Source organism: Notamacropus eugenii, chromosome 1 (genome assembly GCF_028372415.1).
Source record: "Notamacropus eugenii isolate mMacEug1 chromosome 1, mMacEug1.pri_v2, whole genome shotgun sequence".
In the NCBI taxonomy this organism is placed as follows: Eukaryota; Metazoa; Chordata; class Mammalia; order Diprotodontia; family Macropodidae; genus Notamacropus; species Notamacropus eugenii.
In genome coordinates this window covers 130,837,210-130,861,073 of record NC_092872.1, presented here as the reverse complement: position 1 = coordinate 130,861,073, position 23,864 = coordinate 130,837,210, and the positions used below count along the sequence as shown (strand labels likewise).

The window sequence follows — 23,864 nt, the reverse complement described above, 5'->3', positions numbered from 1 at the left end:
CTGACTTTTTGCTTGCCTGTCTTGCCTAGAACCCTGCCATGGATCAGTTCCTGGATATCCTGGTCTCAGCTCTGTGTTACGTCTCTGCATTCTACCTCTGGAGCACAGTCCTGGCATATGGTAGAGGCTTAATATATGTTGATTGATTGGAGCCCAGAATACTGGTGTTGATATGGTATGTGTGCTAATATCTAACCTGTTGGGGGAAGAAGAGTTTTGGTGGACAGATGACCAGCATGGTGAATGACTGAATGGAGAAACCATCTCCTCTTCCTCTCTTTCCTGTACTAAGTCAGCAAGCTCACAAGGGTGTCATTGTATTGGGAGAACTGGTTAGGACCCAAAAAGTAACTGTTAGATGATCAATCCTGAGTCATGGAGATTTTGAATAGTCCGTTTGTATCCTCAGTTAAAAATCTCTCCTCTCCTCCTTAAAGATTCCTACGAACCCTACAGTTTAAGAAATTTTGCTCTGTCTGATGCAACTGAAAGCCAAAACCTCATTTTGGGATATTTCTACCCACCCCGCCCTTCCCATACCTCCCCAGAAAGAAAAATCTGTGCACGTCTCTAGATAAAATTCATCCATAATGCCTTCGCTTGCTTGGCAATAGTCCCAGATTGTTTTTAAGAGGGCCCTATCACATATAAGAAGTTTTTTCAAATGCAGGCCTAGGCTTTATGCCAGGGGGCCATCCTACAAGCAAAGCCATGGTTGTTTAAAAGGCAAAAAGATCTCAAAGCAAAAATCCAGAATCAGAGACCAGAGATCTGCCTATTAAAATGCTGAGAAGTCTAATGTCAAGGTTGAAAAGAGGAAAATGAAGAGAGAGAAACCCAAATGAAAATTTAAAAGTAGATAGATGGTCAATTGATCTGTCTCTATGGTACCCTATACAGGCATGGGAGACTCTCTGGTCCTTTCAGATGTGCTCCCAGTGAACAATTATTAAGTGTGTGTCCTCAGGCACGTCATTTAACCTGTTTGCCTCAGTTTCCTTACCTGTAAAATGAGGATAATAATAGCACCTGTCTCCTAGGGTTGTTGTGAGGACCAAATGAAATATTTTTTGTAAAATGTTTATGTACCTGGCACATAGTAGATGCTATACAAATGCTAGCAATCATTATTATTAATTATATAGACTACTTCAGGAGGCCAAGGAAAATTTTGTCTCACCCTTGCTGGAACTGGCTGGCTGTTTAATGTGTGTCATTGCAGGTTTTAATGGATAAAAATAGAACCAAAGATACATGGTGTAAATGGTGTGCACTGTAATATTTCTGGGCTAAGGAAAAGGACAGCCTCTCACTACAAAACAGAGATTTCAAAATAGGAAGGAATGATTAACCCCCTCACCTGGGCAAAGCTTGACATAGCACTTGTCCATTACATCCCCAAACAGCAATGGACTGAGGAAGAGGCAGAAAATCTTGATTAAGGCCATTACAGAGTAGGTTATTCATCATTCCTCCACTGGCATCGTGGTGGCAGTTGAATTGGATGTTATTGGAAGTCTAGGAATGAGATCAATAGGAAGCAGAAGGCGTCCAGGTTAAGGTGGACAAAGAAACGAATAAAAAGGATACCGTAGAAGTCTATTACAGATCTTCATGCCCAGAGAAGACAATAGGTGAAGTTTTGGTCAATGTCACCAAAAGAATATTGGGTCATGAGCTGGTGAGGGTGGGGGAAAACCAGCAGATCACATTTTACTGTAGTTTTCTTTCATCTGCAAAACAGAGATAGTCTTCTCTGTCTAGAAAACATCCCACCACTGGATAGAAATATGAACTGATTTGAAAAAAAACGTGATGGTTGTATAAAATTAAGAAACTTCCGTGGAGTTAATTTTAAAAAGCCAGGTAGGTTTAGTCAATAAAAGACTGAATTCACTTTCCCCCCCCTCCTTATGAGTTTGTGTGCTGGGAGATATGGCACAGAAACCTAGAAAGATGGACTGACAAGCACTAACATTCATAAGCAGATAAGGTGCTTGGTAGCATTCAGACAAAGTTGCAGCTTTTCATATCTGAGCCACCATGAGGAAAAACAGAAATGCTAGAATCTCTGATCAGCTGTCCCAGTTAGAAAGTGATATTGTGTTGATTGCATCAGTCAGGGAACCCTGAAGATCTCCCTAAATGAGATCCATAATCCCTCCAAAGAATTGGAACTAAGCATAGAAGTAAAAGTGTGTCTATTGTCCAGACATTTGTGTCATAGGAAATCCTATGAAGCCCATCTCAGAACAATGTTTTTAAATGCAAAAAAAATATAGAGGATCGTGTATATGTATATGTATATATATATATATATATATATATATATATATATATATATATATATATATATATATATATATATATGGATGAGTAGCTCAGAGAGTTCTTCGTGTCTATTTATCTGTCTATCTGTCTCTTTGACAGACACAGCAAGTGAGCAATGAGCTGGACCAAGTGAACAGAAGGAGGGAGGACTGGATTGTTAATGGGTCACTCATATGGGTCACTCGAACTTCTCCCTGAAAACAAAGGCTCATCTTTTTGAAAATCAATGTTTTTGCAGCTTTTTTGGTCTGGATCTGAGTCATGGAACACTACAGTCTCTGAAGAAACAAAATTGGGAGTCATCAGATATCACTAAAGAAAGGCAGGTTGGGCATAAGTGGGGTTTGGGGATAGCTATAAGACATTTCAACCAAGAAATTGCAGAGAAGAAACACTATAAAAGATGTTCTCAAAAATGGCTGAACAAGACAATGAATTGGAAATTAAGGGGATGCCCATCTATTGGAAAATAGTTGAACAAAGTGTGGTATATGATTGTGACAGAGCACTATTATGCTATAAAGAAATGACAAACAGGATGGTTTCAAAAAAACCTGGGAAGATTTATATGAAATGATGCAAAGTGAACAGAACCAGAAGAATGTTGTACACAGTAACAGTAATACTGTATGATGATCAACTGTGAGTGACCATGTTATTCTCAGAAAACAACAATTCAAGACAATTCCAAAGGAATCATGATGAAAAGTGCTATTTCCCTCTGGAGAGAGAACTGTTGAGCTCTAAGTACAGATTGAAGCATACTTTAAAAAAAAGTAACTTTATTTTTCCCCCCACCTTTTTTTTGCAACATGGCTAACATGGAAATATATTTTGTATGACTTCACACTGTTTGCCTTCTCAATGAGTGGGGGAAGGACTGAAGGGAGGAGGAGAATTTGGAACTCAAAATTTAAAAATTACTGTTAAAAATGAACAAACAAATAAATAGATGCATGACCAAAAAAGAGCTTGGAGGCAGTGTGGGATACAATGGAAAGAATACAGGCTTTGAAGTGACAGCATGTGAGTTCGAATCCCAGCTCTGTCACTTATTGCCTGTATGACCTTGGAGCAGTGACTTCAGTTGCCTCCTTTGTAAAAGGATGAGGTTAGATTAAATGACCTAAGAGTTCCCTTCTAGGTCTAACTCTTTGATCCTAAGATCCTTATTACACAACAAGACTGAGAGATAGCTGATGGATAGCTTGTATGTTCTACTAGTGTTTCTGAGATATCAAGAGAATTCAAGGTCCCCACCATGTTAGGAGGAAAATCCCCCATCAACTCTGGCCCCACCATCATGAACTCATGGGAAAATGTGGGTAAGAAATGAATAAGTTATAAAAGCACAAGATATAAAAGGTGGGTCATGCATGATCTATACTGTTGAATTATATACATACTCTGATGATATCACTTGCTCCACTGAAGTATCTCAGATTTTCCTAGGATACTCTATACGTCTCCTTTGCCCCATGACATTGTGCCCATACCATACTAATTTGTGTTCATGTTGTACCTCATTGCTAACATATAAGGCTCTTGAGGGCAAGGACTGTGGTGGCATAAATGCAGAGAGTCAGAAAGACAATTCAAATCTTGTCTCAGATGCTTGTTGGCAAGTCATTTATCTCTCTTGGCCTCAGTTTCCTCATCTGTAAAAAGGGGATAATAATAGCACTACCTCACAGGGTTGTTGTGAAAATAAAATAAAATGAGATTTTATATGTGTATGTATGCACACACACCTATCCATATCTATCCCCTTGCAAATGGAAATATTTGCTATTTTTTTCATCTTTCCTCAGCATCTAGCACAGTACCTGACACCTAGAAAGTGACTTGAAGGCGCTTAAGAAATGTTTGTTAATTAAATTGAAGAGCATCGTCAAGACGGTTCCAAGAGCTTCCTAAGTTCCTCCAAAGAACAAGGAATCTTCAAGAAAAGAATAATTGTCATTTCTGTAGCTTCATGCTCTAAAGCTGGGCTGAAACAAAGGAGAGGAAATCTGGGGAATGCAGGAAGAATGCTGAGGAATGCTTTTTAGGACTGAGCCATCAAAACTGAAGAGGGTAGAAGGAAGCACTTGGTTGGCACATGAAACACTGATTAGCAATGCAGAGGCAAGGATCAAAGGGGATACTGAATGAACTGCTTGGAAGTGGAGAACCTGAATATGTATGTATTCCTACCTTGAACATCATCTCATATCAGTTTTGGTGTCTTAACCTCGGCCTGCATTGGTACCAGCTTAGAGTGTTCGTTCCCATAGGGTGAGGGAAGGGGGTGTGGGATAGAAGGGGCAAGTTGGTGGCTGGGCATTTTGTACATAGGTTATACACTTACATTGCTGCCTTTCAGTCTAGACAAAAGGTTCTTTTATTTTTTTAATTATTTATTTTTAAAACTTCATTTCCAAAGTCTCTCCCTCCTTCCTGCCTCTCCCACACCTATTGAGAAGGCAAAGTAATATGATATCAATTAGACATGTGAAGTCATGCCAAAAAATTTCCGTATTAGCTATGTTGCCAAGAAAGGGGAAAAAAGTAAGAAAAATAAAGTGAAAATGTATGCTTCCATCTGCAGAGTTCTCTCTCTGGAGATGGATGGCACCTTTCATCAAGATTCCATTGGAATTGTCTTGGATCATTGCATTGATTAGAATAGCTAAGTCTTTCATGGTTGACTATCGTTATATTACTGTTTCTGTGTACAGCGTTCTGTTCTGTTCAGATCACTATGTAGAAATTCATATAGGTCTTTCCAAGTCTTTCAGAAACCACCCTGCTCATCATTTCTTATACAGCACAACAGTATTCCATCACAATCCTATCCCACAACTTATTATTAGTAAGGACTTGAATCTACCAGCAGCCATTACTGAGTGCCAGCTAAGTGGTGCAGTGTCTTGGGTCAGAGTCAAAAAGACACATTTTTCTGATTTTAAATCCAGCCCCAAACAGCCTGAGTCACTTAACCCTGTTTGCCTCAGTTTCCTTATTTGTTAAGTGAGCTGGAGAAGGAAATGGCAAAGCACTTCAGTATCTTTGCCAAGAAGATTCCAAATGAGATGTGGGAAAATTGAGACACTGTTGCACTGAGATGGAGTTGTGAACTGATCCAACCATTTTGGAGAGTAATTTAGAACTATGCTCAAAGACCAATCCAACTATGCATACTCTTTGATCTAGCAAAACCACTACTAGGTCTGTTTCCCAAAAAGATTTTTAAAAAGGAAAAGGATCTACTTGTACAAAAATATTTATAGCAACTTTTTTTGTGGTGGCAAAAAATTGAAAATTGAAAGGGTGTCCATCGGTTGGGGAATGACTGAACAAGTCGTGGTATATGAGTATAATGGAATACTATTGTGCTATAAGAAATGACAAGCAGGATGCTTTCAGAAAAACCTGGAAAGACTTACATGAACTGATGCAAAGTGAAGTGAGCAGAACCAGGAGACCATTGTATACAATAAACAGCAACATTGTAGGATGATCAACCATGAATGACTTAGCTATTCTCAGCAATACAATATTCTAAGACAACTCTAAAGACCTTGTGAGGAAAAAATGCTATTCACATGCAGAGAAAGAACTGATGGAGTCTGAATGCAGATGAAAGAATACTATTTTCACCTTTATTTTTTCATGTTTTTTTCTTTTCTTCTGTATTTTCTTTCACAACATGACTAATATGGAAATCTGTTTTACATGATTACATATATATGTATATATATATATAACTTATATTAAATTGCTTACAGTCTTAGAGAGGGGAGAGGTGAGGGAGGGAGAGAGAAAATTTGAAACTCAAAAACTTTTTAAAATTTGTCTTTACAGGTAATTGGAAAAATACTATGAAAAAAAGGAATTTTTTAAAAGACCCCAAATGGGGTCACAATGAGTCTGGAATACCTGAACAATGACAATTCAGTGTCATACTATGCTCGATGCTATTGAGAGATACAAACAAACTATGTTATTCAACAAATATTTATTGTCTACCAACTACGTATAAGGCACTGAGTACCTTAAATAAGGTGTGAATAATAATTATAATAAGGCATGGTCCCTGTCTCTCCGAAGAACTGGGAAACTGGGCATCACTGTTTGTCACTTCTTGGCTCAAATATCTGTGATGGTTCCCCATTCTCTCCAATGTTAAGTCCAAAGTCTTTAGCCTGGCATTCGAGGCCTTCTAGAAAGCTCCTTAAGGGCAGGGACTATTTTTTAGTTTTGTCCTTGTTTCCCCAGACCTCATACTAAAAAAAAAAAAGAACAAACAAAAACCTTGGTCTTGATCTGGAAGTTCATCTTTGTGAGTAATATGGAACACAGAAATTTCTCCCACTCATGCCACTTAGCAACTTATTTGTAATTTATAGTTTTAGAGAGTTGTCTAAGGGCATAAGAGCTGAGGTGACTTGTCCGTGGTCAACAAGTTAGTGTGTTAGAGTCTGGACTTGAATCTTCCTAATCCCAAGGCCAGCCCTCTATCCACTGTCAAGCTATCTTGTCCACAATAGACACTTAGTACATATTGTTGTATTCATGGACTTACCAAATCTAACCCTAACCTACCCTTCCAACCTCATAGGCAAGGATAGACTTTGGATCTATGATTTCACCGGTTCAAGGAACTCCAGTATGAGGAAACTCCTCCCTTTACCCCTGCAGGTCTGAACCCTTTTTGCACCTTGTAAGTCTTAGTGAGCAGAGTGTAGAGAGGTTGGTTAAGTGACTTGCTTAGGGACATACAGGCAATAGGTATTTGAACCCAGGTATTCTGACTCCCAGACCAACTCTGTCCCCATTATGCCTCTCCTTTCCAACTTTATTACCCACAATTTTCCCATGTGTTCCCTTTGCTCCAGCCAAACCGATGTACTCATTGTTCCTCAACTATACATCTTCTCTTGCCCTCCACAACTTTTGGACACTAAATTTCCCTTGTATTCCTCCTACTCCTTTAATTTACCTCTTTTTCTCTCTCTTTGAAGACCTAGCTGAATCCTTATCTCCTCCATAATTACCCCAAATGGCAATGATTTCAGCTTTCAATTTATTTCTATGACATTTATTGTCTGTATCATTCATCCTCATACATCCTCGTATTTACGTTTTTTTCTTGCCTGTACCCGTGTCTTACCAATGGAATGCAGACCTTGTTGCCCTTCATTATACCCTCTCTGTCTACTGCAGTGCTGGAGTTAGTCCACACTCACGGAATAACCCGAGAATTGGATGGTTTTGACACACCCAGAGAAATTGTAATAGAACATGGTGTGTACATTTCACGCGAGTCCTTTTCCCAAAACAGTACTAGAATTCCGAGGAGGCAAGGATGGTTGTGGACAAGTGATAAGCAAAGACTTCACAGAGTATAATTAGAAAGCTCAGGTTCTACCCTTTGGGATCTTAGAACAATAATACTGAGAGCTAAGAAGCTTCCAGCGGTCTAATTGGAAAGGCAATCGAATTCCCAAGGAGCTTAAAAAACAACAACCCAATACTAGAAATGCTATGGGGAAAACTGGAGTTCTGTCTCACTGCTCTAGCCCCCTTGAAAATTAAAAGTTAAAAGTCAAAAGTTCTCTTGGATAAGGCTCGAGAATGGAAGCCTGACTCCCCAAGTCTCTTTTCCTCGCTAGGACAGTCTGGATCGGTTGTAATTTCTGAAAAAATTCGCAAGGTGGCAGCATTGTGGCGAGAAATAAACTCATTCTATTGCTCTTGGTTTATTTTATTTTGGGGTTTTTTTTTAAAGCATATTTTCCCTATTAATGCTTTTTCATTTAACTTAATTAGAATCTGAGAAACTAATTAAAATGGCTACAAGCCTTGCAATCAACAATCATTTGTATAATTATTGATAATTACATCAATGCCAATCGTTTTGTTATTAATGTTTGGAAAAAGTCATCTCTGCATAGAGGCATTCAGGGCATGGGAGGATCTAGGGCTGGGAGCTGGATCCTATCAGCGTCCACAAGTCATCCGGACCATGAGAAAAAGCTCCCGTTCCCGTCGGTCTGTGGGAAAAGCTCTGGATGCCGGGTATTTAGATAGGGAGTCTTGGCCCCAGCTCTACATTACTAACTCGTTTGTGCCCTTGGACAAACATTTGGACCTCTCTGAGCCTCAGTTTCCCTACCACGAAGAGGAGATGGGATTGGTCTAGGAAAGTCCCTTCCAGCACAGGCAATTGCTAACTTCCATGGGAAATTGACCTTGCCAGAGAATAACACCAGAGTGAGAGAATTCCATCTCTGATATCTTCCACCCTCAGCCGAAGATCCAAGAATGCATTCCCATGCCCAAGGAGGGGATATGAGACTTCAGTCCGAACTCTATTTCTCCCTGGGTTTGGTACAATCAGGCAGGTGGTGGTCATAAGGAAGAAGACTGGGGGAGAGGGGTCCCTACAGGAAACTAAGTCCCCTTCTCTGTAAATAAACCATCCGAATCTCGGAGAAAGAGGTCAGTTCCTTCTCAAACAGCTGGACTAAAAAAAGACCCCTGATCCATACTTGGACTTCCCACGTTTAGAGGGTAGTTACCCCCACGTGATTCTCCCCAGCCCCACCGGGTTCCAAGGAGCCGCTTAAACCTTCCTTGCAGTTCAGGAAGCCTCAGTCTGACCACCGCAAAACTTTTCTTTCGGTCCAGCGTCGAATGACTGGACTAAAGAAAGTATTAGAGAGACCGCGGAGGAGCAGGCTAGGACCCTGCGGAGGTCCAGTAGCGTGCTCCGGCATGAGGCGTAGGACTCTGGAGAGGATGATGATGAAAGTTCATGGGGATAGCACCCCCCAAAATACCCAGAGCCCAGGGTTTCAGTGCAGGAAAAGAGGGGAGTGGATTCTTAGCGGAGAAAAGGGGTGGGGACAAAGTGTTTTGTCCTACCTCTTGGAATCAGAAGACCCTAGGTTCGAATCCAGACTTTGCTATTTGCTACCTGTAATACTTTGGCAAGTCATTTAATTTCTGTAGACTTCAATATCCTCCTCTATAAAGTGAGAAGTTTGAACTAGATGATTGCTAAGGTTTCTTTCAGCTCGAAATCTATGCTCATGTGTCAGGACTGTAAAGGTGGGGAGGGAGGGAGGAAGAGAAGGACAGATTTCGGAAGTGTCCATGAACTTGGTTGAGGAAAAAAGTTCCATCTGTACTTCAACATAACTGGTTGCCCTTGTAATCCTATGCAGTTTGTTTCAGTCATTTAAGAACCTAATTCTGAGAAGGGGTCCGTTAGGTTTCAACAGACTGCCGAAGGGGATCATGACGTAAATAAAGAAGGTTAAGAATTCTGGCTGGGTGGGATCCTCTAGTCCAGTCACATCTTTGTAGTTTAGGAGAACGAATGTAGTCTAGAACAGGGGTGGAGAACCTGCGGCCTCGAGGCCACATTGGCCCCCTAGGTCCTCAAGTGCGGCCCTTTGAGTTTGACAGATTTGTTCTGTGAAGGTTGGATTCGGTCAAGGGGCCTCACTTGAGGACGTAGAGAGCCACATGTGGCCTCAAGGCCGCAGGTTCCCTACCCCTGGTCTAGAGAAAAGGATTTGTCCAAAGTCTCACAATTAGCTAGAAGCCAGACTTCAGGCCCTTGGACAGCGTTCCTGACCCGCTCTTTGCATTGTCGAGAACAGTCCAGCTAAGTTTTCTGATGGTGACTTTAAACTGCCTCTGATTTCCCAGGTGCCTACCTCAAGCACCAGCCAACTGCTCTCTTGAATCTGCACGTGATCTGATCCTCTTTCCATCTGATCTCCACTCCGACCCCCCTTGCCTTGGGCTTAAACTCAAGTCTCTTCAGGCCAGAACCAGTGGAAGACACTGGAAAGGGCCTCAGTAGCAAATGGCATCGCCGGCTAAACTGCTTCCCAGGACCCCGGGCTGCAGGACCATGGTAGTAGCAATTCTAGCAAGTTCTAACTTACCTATATTTATCCGGCTATAGCATTTATCATAACAATTAAATCAAACCAGCATGAATCCTTGTTTTTGTCCCCCTCCCCTTGCTTTCTGCACCTCTGCTCCATAATCTCCTGTTCAAGAATCACCAAATGCTCTTTTAGACAAAACGGAGCAGGATATTTGGACACATTTTCCCCTTTCCAGAAGCATATCTATGCGATGGGGATGTAAGGCAGTATGGTTGGGTTTGGGAGTGTAGAGGCCAGGGGGAAAGATGGAGGAGGGAAAGAAAGAAAGATCGGACTTAAAGCTCACAAAGTAAAGGGTACTTTGTATATCTTACGAGGGCTGTACAAATATGAACTATGAGAGCGTGCAAAACAACTCAGTAATGACATACCTAAATGTTTTATTTCAAATTTCTGGCTTGTGGCCGCCAGAGGAAGAGGTCGTGCTGAATTTTCCTAGTGAGCCTGACACATCTCCCTAACCCAGAAACCCTGAGCTCACTTCCCCAACGGCGTGCCCTCACTCTCCAGCGGGACTGGCTTAGGAGAAACACTTGGCGAAGGACTCATGCGAGGCGAGGGGCAACCTCTCTTCAACTCCAAAGAGGGTTGGGGGTGAGATCAGAGCTCTCGGCTTTGTTTGTTCTGGTAATTCTGGGCTGAAAAACAGGTATTTAGGGCTAATAGCTGTGTAAACCATTTTGGCGGGGGTGGGGTGGAAACAAAACAAAACAAAAAACCCAACACACCAAAAAACCTCTCTCTGAGCTCATTAGTGTTTTACTTTCATGTGTGAAACAAGCATATAAATGGCCCACTAATGAACTCCTGGATCTCCGGAGAAGGGGGAAGGGATGAAGAACTGGGGGATAAAGAAAGAATCTCCTTCCAGAGACCTGAGGAGCCCCCGCCCCCATTTTCCAGGAGAGTGCGGGAGATCCAGGTCAGCCCCGGCGCAAAGAGAGAGGATGTTACCGAAGGCCTGACTTGCAAGACCCAGAAGCGAGGAAGGACAGAGAGAAGACAAGGTCCCGATGTGTTTTACTTCCCTGCGTCCTGATTGCACGCACCCCAGCAGCTGCCCTCACCCTTTTGACTGAAGACAATCTGATTCCAGGTCTGAGGAGAGCAAAACCTCTAAAGTTGGGAAGGGGAGACTTTCCCAGAGTTTGAGAAACAGAGGACATAGGACAATTGACGCTGAAGTTAAAGGCGGAGTCCCTCCCCCCCATCCCCCTTCTCCCACTCGTCGTCTCTCCATTACCTGCCGGGGACTGGCGACTGAAACAAAATCGTGGTCTTTCTAATGTATTCGCTTCTTAGTAACGTGGGGGGTGAGGGACAGGGAGAGAGAGAGAGAGAGAGAGAGAGAGAGAGAGAGAGAGAGAGAGAGAGAGAGAGAGAGAGAGAGAGAGAGAGAGAGAGAGAGAGAGAGAGAGAATCGGAGGGTGTGAATGATTCCTTCTGGTGGGATGGGTGAGATCAGCCTGATTACAGCCAGACGCGTTAGCTGGATGGATCCACACCAACCCAGTATACTTCCTCCAAGGTCCAGAGTGGTTTGAAGCAAAAACGAAGACGCTAACGAGACAAGATCCCCTGGTTCCAGGAGCAGACTCGAAACCCCGACGCCTTGCCCCATCTTCTCCTCCACGATTTCCGTCAGTCTAGGACAGATCCAAAGACTGCCACACAGACCCTGGTCAAGCTCGTCCCCGCCCGCGCCCTTTCATCAGCGCTCGCCTCCGGCGCCGCCATGATCGAGACTGTTTTTATTAAAGAACCAAAGTCACTTAATACAGAAATGTCTCCCAAAACAAAGTTGAAAGGTTGTCATCTCGTGAGTCGGTGGTCGCCCTTTTAAAGTGCTGTTACATCAATAATTTACAATTAAAAATAAATAAATTAAATAAAGCCCAAAGATCAAAACTCAGTGGGGAGGGAGGTAGAGGGACGAGGGGGAGGAAACAGCAAAATAAATTACTTCATAAATAAATAAGGTCAAGTTAAACCAAATGCTGTACTAAGAGAATCACAGTACATTTATATCCATTGCACATAGCCACTTTGTCATTAGGAACGAGAGTTTAAGAAGTGGACATTACAGGTAGCTAGGACTTCAATCAGACAGTGATCACGCATGGAACATCGCGGGCGGGAAGTTGACAACGTATTCACAATTGACAGTCAGATACTGTACAGTTGGACCGCGTGTTCTCCTTCGGGTTAGTTGGTGAGGGTTCTGTTTTGTGTTTTCCTTGCCCCTCTTCCTTTGGTCCAGTTAAACTTTTGTGGTTCGATGCCCTGAATTTCAACTTAGTTTTAGGCGGTATTTACACTTAGAACCTCTGAGTCCCAGGGACTTCACAAACGGAGGTGTGAGGGGAGGGGGTGAGAGGGCCGAGGCTTAGGAGATGGAGAAGAAGGAGGGCGTCCGGAGATCAGTATTTACATTGGTCTGGTATAAATGGCTTGTTTCTCTCTTTCTGTCGCTGCCCCATATTTACAGAGGAGGAGCATGGCTTTGTAGGTGTGTCCACGAGGCTCGGCTGCGTTAGGTTGAGCTAGGGCAGGAGTGGAGGCTTGAATGAGCAGTTGCCTGTGCAGTGACGCGGCGTCAGCATCTTACAGGAGAAGTGGTGTAGGGCATCATGGGCTTCTGGAAAGGGAGAAACCCATGCCAGGGGCCCAGTCTTACACCCCTCCCAACCCTCCTCCAAAGAATTATGCACTCCCCCTCCCCTCTTCCAAGTCTGGGGTTCAGGAATCCCACCTGTCTACTTATCCTAGCTACATAATTTTTAAAAACCACAGTCATACACAGTCATACACATACACTTCCCTATAACCAAATATCCCCCATTTATCCCCTCTACCAATTCCTCCCCTCTATTTTGCCTGACTCAAGACTTATTTACCAGTCTGCCAAGCCTTTCCCTCCTCCCTTCCTCCCTCTTCCTTCCTTCCTTTCTTCCTCTCTTTCCATCCTTCTTTTTCTTCCTCCTCCTCCTATTTCCCCAACTTCAGGCCTATTCAGGAGGGGATGGAATGCTCCCCTCACCTTTTAATTTCTGCTGGATGGCATAACGGGCCTTTCTTTCCTGGTCTAGTTCATTACACAAAGTGTCTGAAAAAGAACGGGATGGGGTTGGTACCAACTGAATCAGAACTGAGTGTTCTCCATCCTTCCACACCGATCATCACCAGCACATCATATTCTGTTTAGTTGGGATAGGTCTTCTGAGTTGTAGGTTGGAAACAAACATACATACAGCCGAAGCACACTAGCTTATGACTGCAGTATGGTCTAGGAAAGTAATGGTTGGGAATTGCGCTTAAAGGCAGATGGATCTAACCAAAATTAAAGCAAACTTAGGCATTACTTCCCAGGTAATTTTACGCCTCGATTTTTAATTTAGAAACCATGGAAATTGCCGCGATAAGAAGTTCAATCACTCCATGTAATGATGCCTTCAAGTCGTTTGTTGGGCTTACTTGCCATTCTGAGGCTAATCAGAGTATACAAAGGATATTAAATAAAAAAAATAATTGTTAAATTACCTTCAATTTAAATCCAAATGACTGAACTAACATTACAGCCCCTACCAGACAAGAGGTAGTTATGGCCTCTTGCAAGCGCTCACCTGACTCGTTCTTACCTCTGACAATTTGCAGCTGTTGTACCATTTCTTCTCGATAGGCCAATTCCCTCTTCATCTGATCCTGAAAATTATCTGCGCAAATTGATTAAGTGAGAACTGTTAAGTACAGTCCCCCACCCCCGCATGCATTACCCAGGCTGGTGGCCCTCCAGAGAACCCCAGAAAATGTTTGTTTGGCGAACTGACAGCAGAAGTGTTTGTGAGTGTTGGGGTGAGAAGAGATGGGCCAGGACACACCTGGACAGTTTCCTTCCCTCAACTGGCCTGGTGGAGAAACCTAACTAGCTGGGGCATCATCCTTTAGCCCTGAAACAGGTTTTGGGGGGGAGGATGAGGGTGGGAAGAGAGGGAAAGAAGAAAGAAGAGGAGAAGAGAGGGAGAGGAAAGGAGAAAAGAGGAGGAGAAGAGGGGAGTAAAGAAGGAAATGGTACAAGGGGGAGAGAGGAGGAAAGAGGAGGACAGGAGGGGAAATCGAGGCAATTGGATTGCTTTAGGAGGAAGGAAGGGGCTGGAAGAGGAAGAAGAGTAAAGGTTAAGAGGGGAGAATGGGCAGGACAGAGAGCGCAGGGTAAGTAGGGACATACCTTTGAGGCTCTGGAATTCCCGTTCCAGTTTCTTCCTGAGCTCCATTTGCTCTAGAAGCAGTTTTTGCAGTTCGCCTGTGAAGAACAACTCAGTAAGACCTTGCAGTTCTCTGGTCAGGACAGCTCTGAGAGCCAGCTGACACCCAGAGTCCTGAACACACTTAGGGTCAAACCCTGCCTTTCTCCCCCACCATACACCCTACCCCCATTTGATGTTGGAACCTGTGCCTGCATACTGGGGTTGTCTAGCTTTTCCCGTTTGTATTCAACAATGGTGGTGGTACTGGTGCTGGCGGTGGTGCTGGTAGGAGCAGGGATGGGAGGAATCTTCAAACCCAGATGTCAGTCTTCTACATGAACCACTTCCAGCCACCTCAATTAACTCGTCATTTTGCCTACTTTTTGTTGCTTCCAAACTAAGTATTTAGTGGACATCCAGAAAAGGGAACTAGACCAACCCTAATCTCCACACACTGCCCTTTTCAGAGGACCAAGTCTATCCCACATCTCACTCTTATTCTTATCCATCTAACAGACCTAAATTAAAATGGGAATGTTAAAGGGAGACATGTTCTAGGAATAATAACTCATTATATTTGTATTTATTCCTTCTTGCCCTCGTCCCTAAAACTCCAGAGAGGGGGCATCAGGACTTTTTTCTCACCTCCCTATATCAGTGTTGCATCCATCCATATGGTCTTCTGCCTGCCTACAGAATTGTGGGATTTTAAAAACTTAAAGAAATCTTGGAAATCATTTTTCAGATGAGGAAATTGAAGGCCAGGGAGATAAAGTGATTTGCCCATGGTTACAGTCAATCAATAACAGAGCCAAGAGTAGAAGAGCTATTATCTCATGTCTCCTTCCTCCAGAGCTCTGTCTCCAGAGAAACTGGTTTTCCTTCTTTTGGTTGGAAGATAGGGGATGGAAAGAATAGGGAGGGGAACAGGGAACAGGGGCCCTCTTCATCAGTGTAGCCTTCTACGTTTTTGCCAAAATCCTTAACCCCAACTTCTGGAGAAGATTCCTGAAATCTTCTAAAACTTTATTCCTTTTGAAGGTTGAAAAAGTTGTCTGCCAGCTTGGGTGGATGCTATTGACACATGCTACTTATTCATCACACTTCCCCTGGCAAGGTTAACAGGGCTTCTTTTACAGAAGGCAGAATCTAACTGTATAGAATCAACAGGAAGCCCTCCCACATCCCATTCTCTATTTCTGTTTCTCTAAACCTTTCCAACCTTCTCTATTATAGGAAAAGAAAGGCAGAGTTGGGGATGATCATCCTGATAATCCAGACCAAAAACAAAAGATGAGAACAAGACCCAGAAAGTCCAAAGACACCCAAAGGAGAGAAAAAAAATTCCTATCCTGCCAAATCTAAAATGGAGGCGGGGAGGGGTCAGGTCTTTTGTTGTGGTGGTTCAATAGCTCAGTCTGCTTGTCCATAGGTTTTCAGAGAGATTGCTGGAACCCCCTTCACTCCTGCCCTAGCTCACCCCAGACCCTGGAGTTTGGGCATTATTCATTAGGTTAACAAAGCAGATTCTGGAAGGAATGGAATTTCTACTTGGTAAATTGCTTTCAGTAAGCAACCTGCACAACACATAAACACACACAACTCACAACCACACACAACACACACACAACCACACACGTGGACTTCCTGCCTCTGAGGACTTAAACTTTAAAGCCCTCACCTCTGGCGAGGTTCTCGATGTCTTTCTCACCTATCGGGGTTCCAGTAACATCCAAGGTCAGTCCTTCTTCTCCTGTGACAGACACAAGAGCAAGTCAGCAGGTCACCGACTGACAAAAAAATGCCTTGAGTCAAGAGTGACTGGATTGCTTAGGAACTCCTTGGAGTCAACCAATCTTGAAACTCAGCCCTAAGCTACCTCTTCTATATGTACTTTGCCCATAGGGAAAGAGATGGAACGGAGGATGGTGGATTCAGGGTCCTGAGTAGTTTCCTTGGGAGTAGGTTAATTGCCTTTACTGATGTGTCCCCGATTTATCCAGGCCTGGCAAGATGGGGATTGGGCTACCTTTCTGCATAAAAAGCCGCTTGCATTTCAGGCTCAGTGCCTGGATTTCTTTCACCCTCTTAACTCTCCCTCCCTTTCCTCTTCCTTTTGCCCTTCCCCTTCCTGGCTCCCATTCACTGGAAGACTTGGCACAGGCCAGTTTCAAGCCCAAGAGGCTTGGGGGAAGGGGCATAGGGATGGGGTGGAGAGGGATTTGGGAAATCAGGGGACATCAGTGGAGAAACTGGCTTACGGTTGGCAAAGTTATTTAAATATTTATCCATGTGAAGCTGGAGGGGACAGCTTCTTACTGTTGATTTAAAACCCTTTCCTTCCCAGTGTCCATATCTCCATCATGTAGGTTCGCTTTCAGCAGCCCCACCAAGCAGTCAGCAGGCACTGTGCACAGGTGGAGTTCCTCAGAGTCAACTCCATCCCCTTCCTCCCAGCTCCTGGAGAGGTGGGGATGGGAACAGTCGAGGGGCAGGGAAGACAGGGTAGGACTGTTGCTGCTGTGCTGGGGGGTGGGGAGGGCTTACTCACCTCGTTCTGTGGTTACAGGACTGGGCTGAGAGACGCTCCTTTGGTCTTGATAGGATTTCCGAGTCTCCAAATCCTCTGCGGTGGAGTGATTGTCTTCTTTATCTGGCTCTTAAAGGAATAAACCGATTTTCAAGTACAAGCAATGAAAGTATGATCGAATATATCCTTAATTACATAATTAAGGATGGGGTCCTTATTAAAGGGCTCTTAGGGGAGTCGCATAAGCCCTTTGCTATCAGAAGGCTGGCTGGGCTCCCTGGGAGCATTACCTTGGGTAAATCTGTGCTCTTTTCTTGCAAACCCTCCTCCCCCACCCCCATTCAAAAGAAGAAAGCAAACCCATCAGAGACAAATGACCTACATTGAGTGGAAATACTGGGCCACTCGCTAGTGTGTGTGTGTGTGTGTGTGTGTGTGTGTGTGTGTGCGTGTGTGCGTGTGTGCGTGCGTGTGTGTGTGTGTGTGTGTGTGTGTGTGTGACCGATGGTGTGGAGATTACAAATCAGGAGACAGAGAGAAAGAGAGAGAGAGAGAGAAATACGAGTTTCTGGCATACACTTTTCCATCATTGATTAGCCTACCCGACAACAATGTCCATTGAAGGCACAGGCAGGGTGACTGCTCACTGAGGCACAGAATCTACCCTAGGAAAGTTTGCCTTAAAAAAGTTCCTTTCTCTTTCTTTCTTTCTGTCTTTTTGTCTATCTCTACACATAGAGACACACATGGCCTTTCTTTAGTGCTCAGATTCTGTAAAATAGGAGGGTTATTACTAGATTAGGAATTCTAGAGAAGTCCTGCCTCTAGGCAAGAAAAAAATCCATCTTTATTTACACTAACCTCTAACTGAAATTATTTTAAAACATTATTCTAAGAAGGAACTCATAGCTTTCACCAAAGGGGTTCACTAAAAAAAAAAAAAAGGAAAGAAACATAAAAAAGATGAAGAACCTTTGGACTAAGTGGTTTTAAAGATACTTTCCTGCTCTAAAGTCCTCTGATAACCCTCATATGGGAATAAAGACTGGACATGTGATTTCACTGGGTAGGTAGCTCCCTAGTCAGAAAATCCCTTCTATACTTGCAAGGTGCAACTTCTCTCTAATTTGCAATGTTAAATACTTGCCTAGCTTGGAGAGGTTAGTGAACCCAGGTCTTCCTGCCTCTGATACTGACTCGATATCCACTAAGCTATGATGTCTTTTACATTTTGTATAATATATATATACATATTCATCACACACACTATATATATATAGACACACACACACATATATATATACATATATATATCACAGAAATGTCTTCCGTTCAGCTTTATTCCCAACCACTGTACAATGTAAGATGAATGATTACACACATATCAAACAGCCAACCACAATGCTTCCTCCAGACAGATCCACTCAAAGAAGCTGCTTATGACTTGTACATCGTAGGTGCCCAATAAATAGCCACTGAATTCCTGAGTGAATGGATGGATGAAATTGAAGGGGGAGTCAAAATGGAAACCAGTGTTTAGAACTGAACTAAATGCATACTAATGAGAGGGGGGAGAGAGTCTTTTAGTACAATTTAAGTTGTCGGGGTTCTTTCTCTCCCTCTCATTATTTCTACTTCATATTCTCCTCTGCTATTTCAGCGAAGTCTCTTGGGTGGAGAGGAAGGGAGAAAGGGCCACCTTTACCATTTGCCTCTGGGTTGCAAAGGTAAGAGGCCGCCGTTCCCAGCGCGGAAGAGCTTTTCAGGGTCTGCAAGTGCTCGTCTCTTTCCTGAGCGTACATCTGCAAAGCGGACGGGAGAAATTAGATGCAATTAGGCCGGCTGTTTGTTCTAGTCCGGAGGACCCTCAGACACCCTTCTAGGCCAGGGAAAGGGGACACTCCAACAGGATTCGATTGGGGGAGGGGGACCAGGAGAGGGGAGGGACTAGGCTGTGTGCAAACCCAAGGGAGATGGGAGAGGAGGGGGAGGGACCCAGAGTCACCTAGCGAGGGTACAATGACCGTCGCTCGGTCTTAGTGACGCAGACGAAGCGGCCAAACGGCCTCCGAGCCTAGCACAATCGGTTTGCATTAAAAATAATTATTAGTGCTCTAGAGAAAATTACCTGAATTAAAAATTCAGCTGCGGAGGCCAAGAGCTTTTCAAAGCTCACTGCTCCCACAAACTCAACATCCATCTAATTCTCCATAATTTCTCCTCTTCCCTTCTCTCTCCCCCTCAATCCCCAGCATAAAAGAAGTCCTAATAAGTTACTTATTTGGATGTAAATATACAGGTGTTCGGAATCACTTTAAAAATATCATATGATCCTGAGCCTCTTTCGATGCTCAAGTAGAGCCGACTCAGCCCCAACAGGAGGTTCAGAAAACCGCACATACATACAGAAATACATATACACATACATAACACACACACACACACACACACACAGAGTCCACTGACAGCATCCCTCAGTACCGCACAGTAACCAGAGAAGTCCTTCTCCCCTTCCTCCCCCATCAAGCCTCCACGCACAGTTTAGGTCACTGTTCTTTCTAACGGTCCCTAAAGTTGCTTCTGTCCAAGGAATAAAAATCTATTGGATACACATTTCGAAATGTGGTAGCCCCAGTGTAACGTGGAGTTCAAGGAATCTCCGTATTCTAGAGAGACACTTCCCACCTTTCATAGCTTAAGCTGTGTTAGGGGATGACAGCTCCTTTGAGGCAACTTTTTGCTCCGTTTTCCTTCACTTTCACAAATCCGGCAACCGAATGTAAGTGCTCCATCATCCCCAGACCTTCCCAAACCAGGAACTGACGGAATCTACTCTAACTTGTCTACTTGTTTCACTTCGGCGGTAGTTTTATGCGGTGTTCTCTTTTCAGAAGCGTTTAGGAACATTCCAAGTACACAAAACCACTGAAAGGTCAGGGGGCATCCTGTACGCGGTTTCAGTCTATCTCTGTCTGTGTGAATATGTAACTGTCTTTCTGTTACCTATTAATGCACAATGCAATGTAATGTAGAAATAAAACTGTATTCCACAGAATGGAATAACCACCCAAGAGCTGCAAAATCTTGGAAACATGACTTGTAATATTCTGGGTTACAACGGGTGTATACTACAGCGACAGGAATGTACGTAGGAGTTTTGTTCCACGGGGGCCCCATGAAGAGTTGGAGGGTCTCGTGTAAAAAGTAATTGGGAAGAGGAGAGGGACTTCTTCCCGAAATCAGAGAGGCCTCAAACGGGACACCGGTTCAGAGCTTATGGGACCGCCAATTGACTGCCTGGACCATGTAGTTATATCCATCACGCGTCGTACAGTTCCACCATACACCGACGTGAGGTGAGAGGAACTAGTGAAAAACTACCTGACTCTACAGCACCCCAAGGAGATCGAGGCTGTGCTGGTCCATCCTACTGTGGGACCTTCTTGTTCCCCTCCCTCCCATTCCAGTCTATAAAGACTAGATCCTTAGCAAGAGAAAATAACATGAATGAGCTCACCTTGCCCGGGCTAGGGCCAGGGCCTGGCCCCGAGCCTCCCAGAGACCCGCAAGGCTCCCGCATCTCGTAGCTTCGGTTCTCAGGACTCCGGTCTGAGCGTCTCCCTGCTTCCTCCGCCGCTCGGTCTCCGAAACCTGGCCGGCCACTAGGTTGTGGCACGTGGCGTCTGCTGTGGTGGGGACTGCCGCCGTCGGACGAATCTGCCGGGCAGTCTCCCGAGGAGGGGGTTGCAGAGGAGGAAGAAGAGACGCCAGTGGCAAGTGGGGTGATCAGGTCCCCGTCAGGGCCGCCTCCCCCTCCCGACTGGCCCGGATCGGTCTCTTCCTCAGGTTCCGCCTCCTCGTCGTCTGGGAAGCGATTGGACTCCACGTCCACCTCGGGCTCGTCGCCTGTGTCCACGTCCGGCGAGGCTGAGCGGTAGCTAGAGCTGCCCTCGCTCAGGAAGTCCGGGCTCAAGTAGCCTCCGGCTCCGCTACCCGCTGGGCCGCGCGCAGTCCCAGCCCCATAGGCCTCCCGGGTGGTGCCGTACAGCTTGGCTATACTCTCGGCGTCTTTCACCACGGGTCGAAAGGCCGACACGTAGCTGCCCTTGCGGGCTTGGTGGGGTGGTGGGGCCTGGGGTGGCGCCAGGGGGAGGGGACCCAAAGAAGGGGGCAGAGGTTCTTCTACTCCGTCCTCGTCCCCAGGGCCGCGGGACAGCGCGCTAGGGCACCGCTCTTCACCTCCTAGGCCACCTTCCTTGACCGGTTCTCCCACCACCTCCAAGGACTCGGCCCCTCCAGGGGGGAGTGGACCTCCGCCCGGGCCTCCTGTTCCGCCCGCACCCCCCGAGCCTCCGGCTCCACCGTTCCCGGCCGCCGCTGCAGCTGCGGCCGCTGCGGCCGCAACTGCCGCTGCCACGGCCTTGGCCTGGCTCTGAGCTGGGTAGGGTGGCACAGGTAGGCTCCCTGCCGCTGGCCAGAACATAGGAAAAGTCGGATAGACAGTGGCGGCGGCGGCTGCTGCAGCCACTGCAGCCGCGTCCTTGGCTGCCCCAGCTGGCTGATGACCCCAGAACATAGTACCTCCACCTGGCCCAGCTCCGGCCCCTGGGGGTAAATGTCCTCCGCCGCCTGAGGCTCCTCCTGCACCGCCACTCGCACCTGCCCCTCCAGCGCCCTTAGGATCACCCCCGCCCAATACTGGGTCATCCTTCTTAGGGCACAGGCCGAAAGCCGTGGGGAAGCCGTAAGGGTGCGGGAAGAGAGGCGGTGGCAGCTTCTGCAGAAGGCCAAAGCCCTTACTGGGCACAGGGATCACCGGGTAGCTTCGCACTCCGGCCCCATTGCCGCCTCCAGGGCCGCCACCGCCTCCTCCAGACAGGCCCAACCCTCGCTGCGGGTGAGGGGGCGGCGGCGGGCCAGGTGGCCCTGTGGGGTCATCATCGGTCGCGCAGCGAAGGCTTTTGTGGGGCGGTGGTCCAGGGGGAAGGTCTCCTCCGCAGCCTGGGCCGCCCCCTCCACCCCCTGCCACTCCTTTTCCGGGGCCCCCGGTGCCTCCACCACCACCGCCACCGCCGCCGTGCAGAGAGAATGTCCGCTTACGGGTCCCACCATTGAACATGGCCTTAACGTCCTCCCACGCGTGACTCAGCTCGTCCGTGGCCGTCTTGTCGCTAAGCTTGAGGTGGCGCCGCCACGAGTTGAAGTTGGCCGCGTCGGGTTGCGTGTACTTGGCCTCCGGGGTGCGGTGAGAGTGGAAGATGAACTTGTTGGGGGAGAAGTACATGCTGCAGTAGCCGCACTTGATGCACTTGGCGCGAGAGCTGTTGTAGCGTGCAGGGATGAAACTGCCTCGGGAGCCCCAGGCGCACTCGTGCACCACGTCGAAGGCAAAGTTTTCGGGCAGCTTGGGCGGCTTATGCTCTCCGAGAAAGGACTTGCAGAGTCGTTCTGCCTCGCGCTTGGTGATCATGCCGCAGCGGCGAGACGAGATGGGCATAGCCCCGGCCCGGCGCAGGATCTCCAGCTGAACCGGGGTGCACTGCACGCACGTGATGCCCAGGGCCACCCGCCGGTTGTGGATCTCATTGTAGCTGTAGTTCTTCAGCAGCGTGTTCGAGATCTGCGCCAGGCACAGGCGTTCCTGGCCGTCGATGACCAAGGAGACGATGGGGACCCCGTATAGGGACGTCTCCCCGACCTGGTTGGGCTTGAGGGTATTGGAGCCGGAGTATGCCTGCAGCTCCTGCTTGGAGTTTGGGGAGGAGCTTCCTTCGCGCCCATTCCCCATCTGACTGGCGAGAGCCTCCATGCCGCCACTTCTGCAAAAGAAAAATCAGAGAGGAGATGAGCCATTTTCAGCGCCGCTGCTCAGTCCCGCCCAGCTGGGCGCAGGGAGCTGCTGCCTGTGTGGGGGGCTTCGCATTTGTTATTCACAACAGAAGTCACCCCCCTGTAATAAGTTTCCTTTTGTTACTAATACATGTGCTGGCACTAGGACAAAAGCCATCACGGTTGGAGGAGGAGGAAGAAGAGGAAAAAGAGAAAGAAGAGGAGGAGAAGATATTTACCCTAAAGTTGCCCAGCTTCCCTGGGCCTGAATCAAGGACATTCACAATCTGTTCTCCTCTCCCTCTGTCCAGCCCAGTGACCACACAGGGTGTGGGTGGGTGGGGACATGAGCAGAGAGATTCTTAAGAGAGGAGCTCCCAGCACATGGCGGTTGGAGGGCTGTCAATGTCCATTATCAGACTATCTGGACTGGAGGGGGGCAGGACTGGGCAGGGTGTGCTGTCTGGGCTTCAGAGCCCCTCTTCAAAAGCTGTTTAGCGTAGTTTGAGTCCTAAGAGCACGATCCGAAACGCCAAAACTCCTCACCTCCGGCCTGGTTCAGAATGGGGTTGGGGTGAGGGGAGAAGAGTGGACGAGGGCTCAAGTGTAAACAAACCAGCTCCTTTCCGAGTCGCCCTAAGCTTCTTTTGGCAGACAGATTAAAGACGAAAAATTAAATGGTTTTGTTTTTTTTTAACTATTGCTGGGAAATATTCTACCATGGCCATAATAGTGTTATGTTTTAGCTACTTCCTTGACAAATAGTAATTTCAGGGACGGACCACCCGGAGGGGTGCGGTGGGGGGGGGAGGGGAGGTTCTCATAGAAGTTTCTCAGGTCTTATTTCTTTTTGTTCCAGCCGAAAAGTCCCTGATTTTTTCATTCAACAAATACTGCTTCCCCACTTTGCCCAGAGTGCAGGATTTGGACCTTTCCGTGCCTCAATTTCCCTGGTTGTTTGTTTCCTCCTTTATTCTC

At 46.1% G+C, this 23,864-nt stretch overlaps 1 protein-coding gene across 2 annotated transcripts; it reads right to left on the bottom strand.

Annotated features, from left to right (window-relative positions):
* Positions 1-12,283: 12,283 nt before the first annotated feature.
* Positions 12,284-22,954, bottom strand: SKOR1 (SKI family transcriptional corepressor 1). Of its 2 annotated transcripts, XM_072614942.1 has the most exons (8): positions 20,575-22,954; positions 18,763-18,859; positions 17,079-17,186; positions 16,209-16,280; positions 14,509-14,583; positions 13,922-13,996; positions 13,324-13,389; positions 12,284-12,921 (listed from the first exon to the last, which is right to left on the bottom strand). In XM_072614942.1, exons 1-8 carry the CDS (start codon positions 22,864-22,866, stop codon positions 12,827-12,829), a joined length of 2,880 nt encoding a protein of 959 aa, XP_072471043.1. In that variant the 5' UTR covers positions 22,867-22,954; the 3' UTR covers positions 12,284-12,826. The 2 variants fall into 2 exon arrangements, with proteins under 2 accessions (XP_072471043.1, XP_072471052.1); XM_072614951.1 differs by lacking the exons at positions 12,284-12,921; positions 13,324-13,389; positions 13,922-13,996; positions 14,509-14,583 and adding an exon at positions 15,169-15,217.
* Positions 22,955-23,864: the final 910 nt, after the last annotated feature.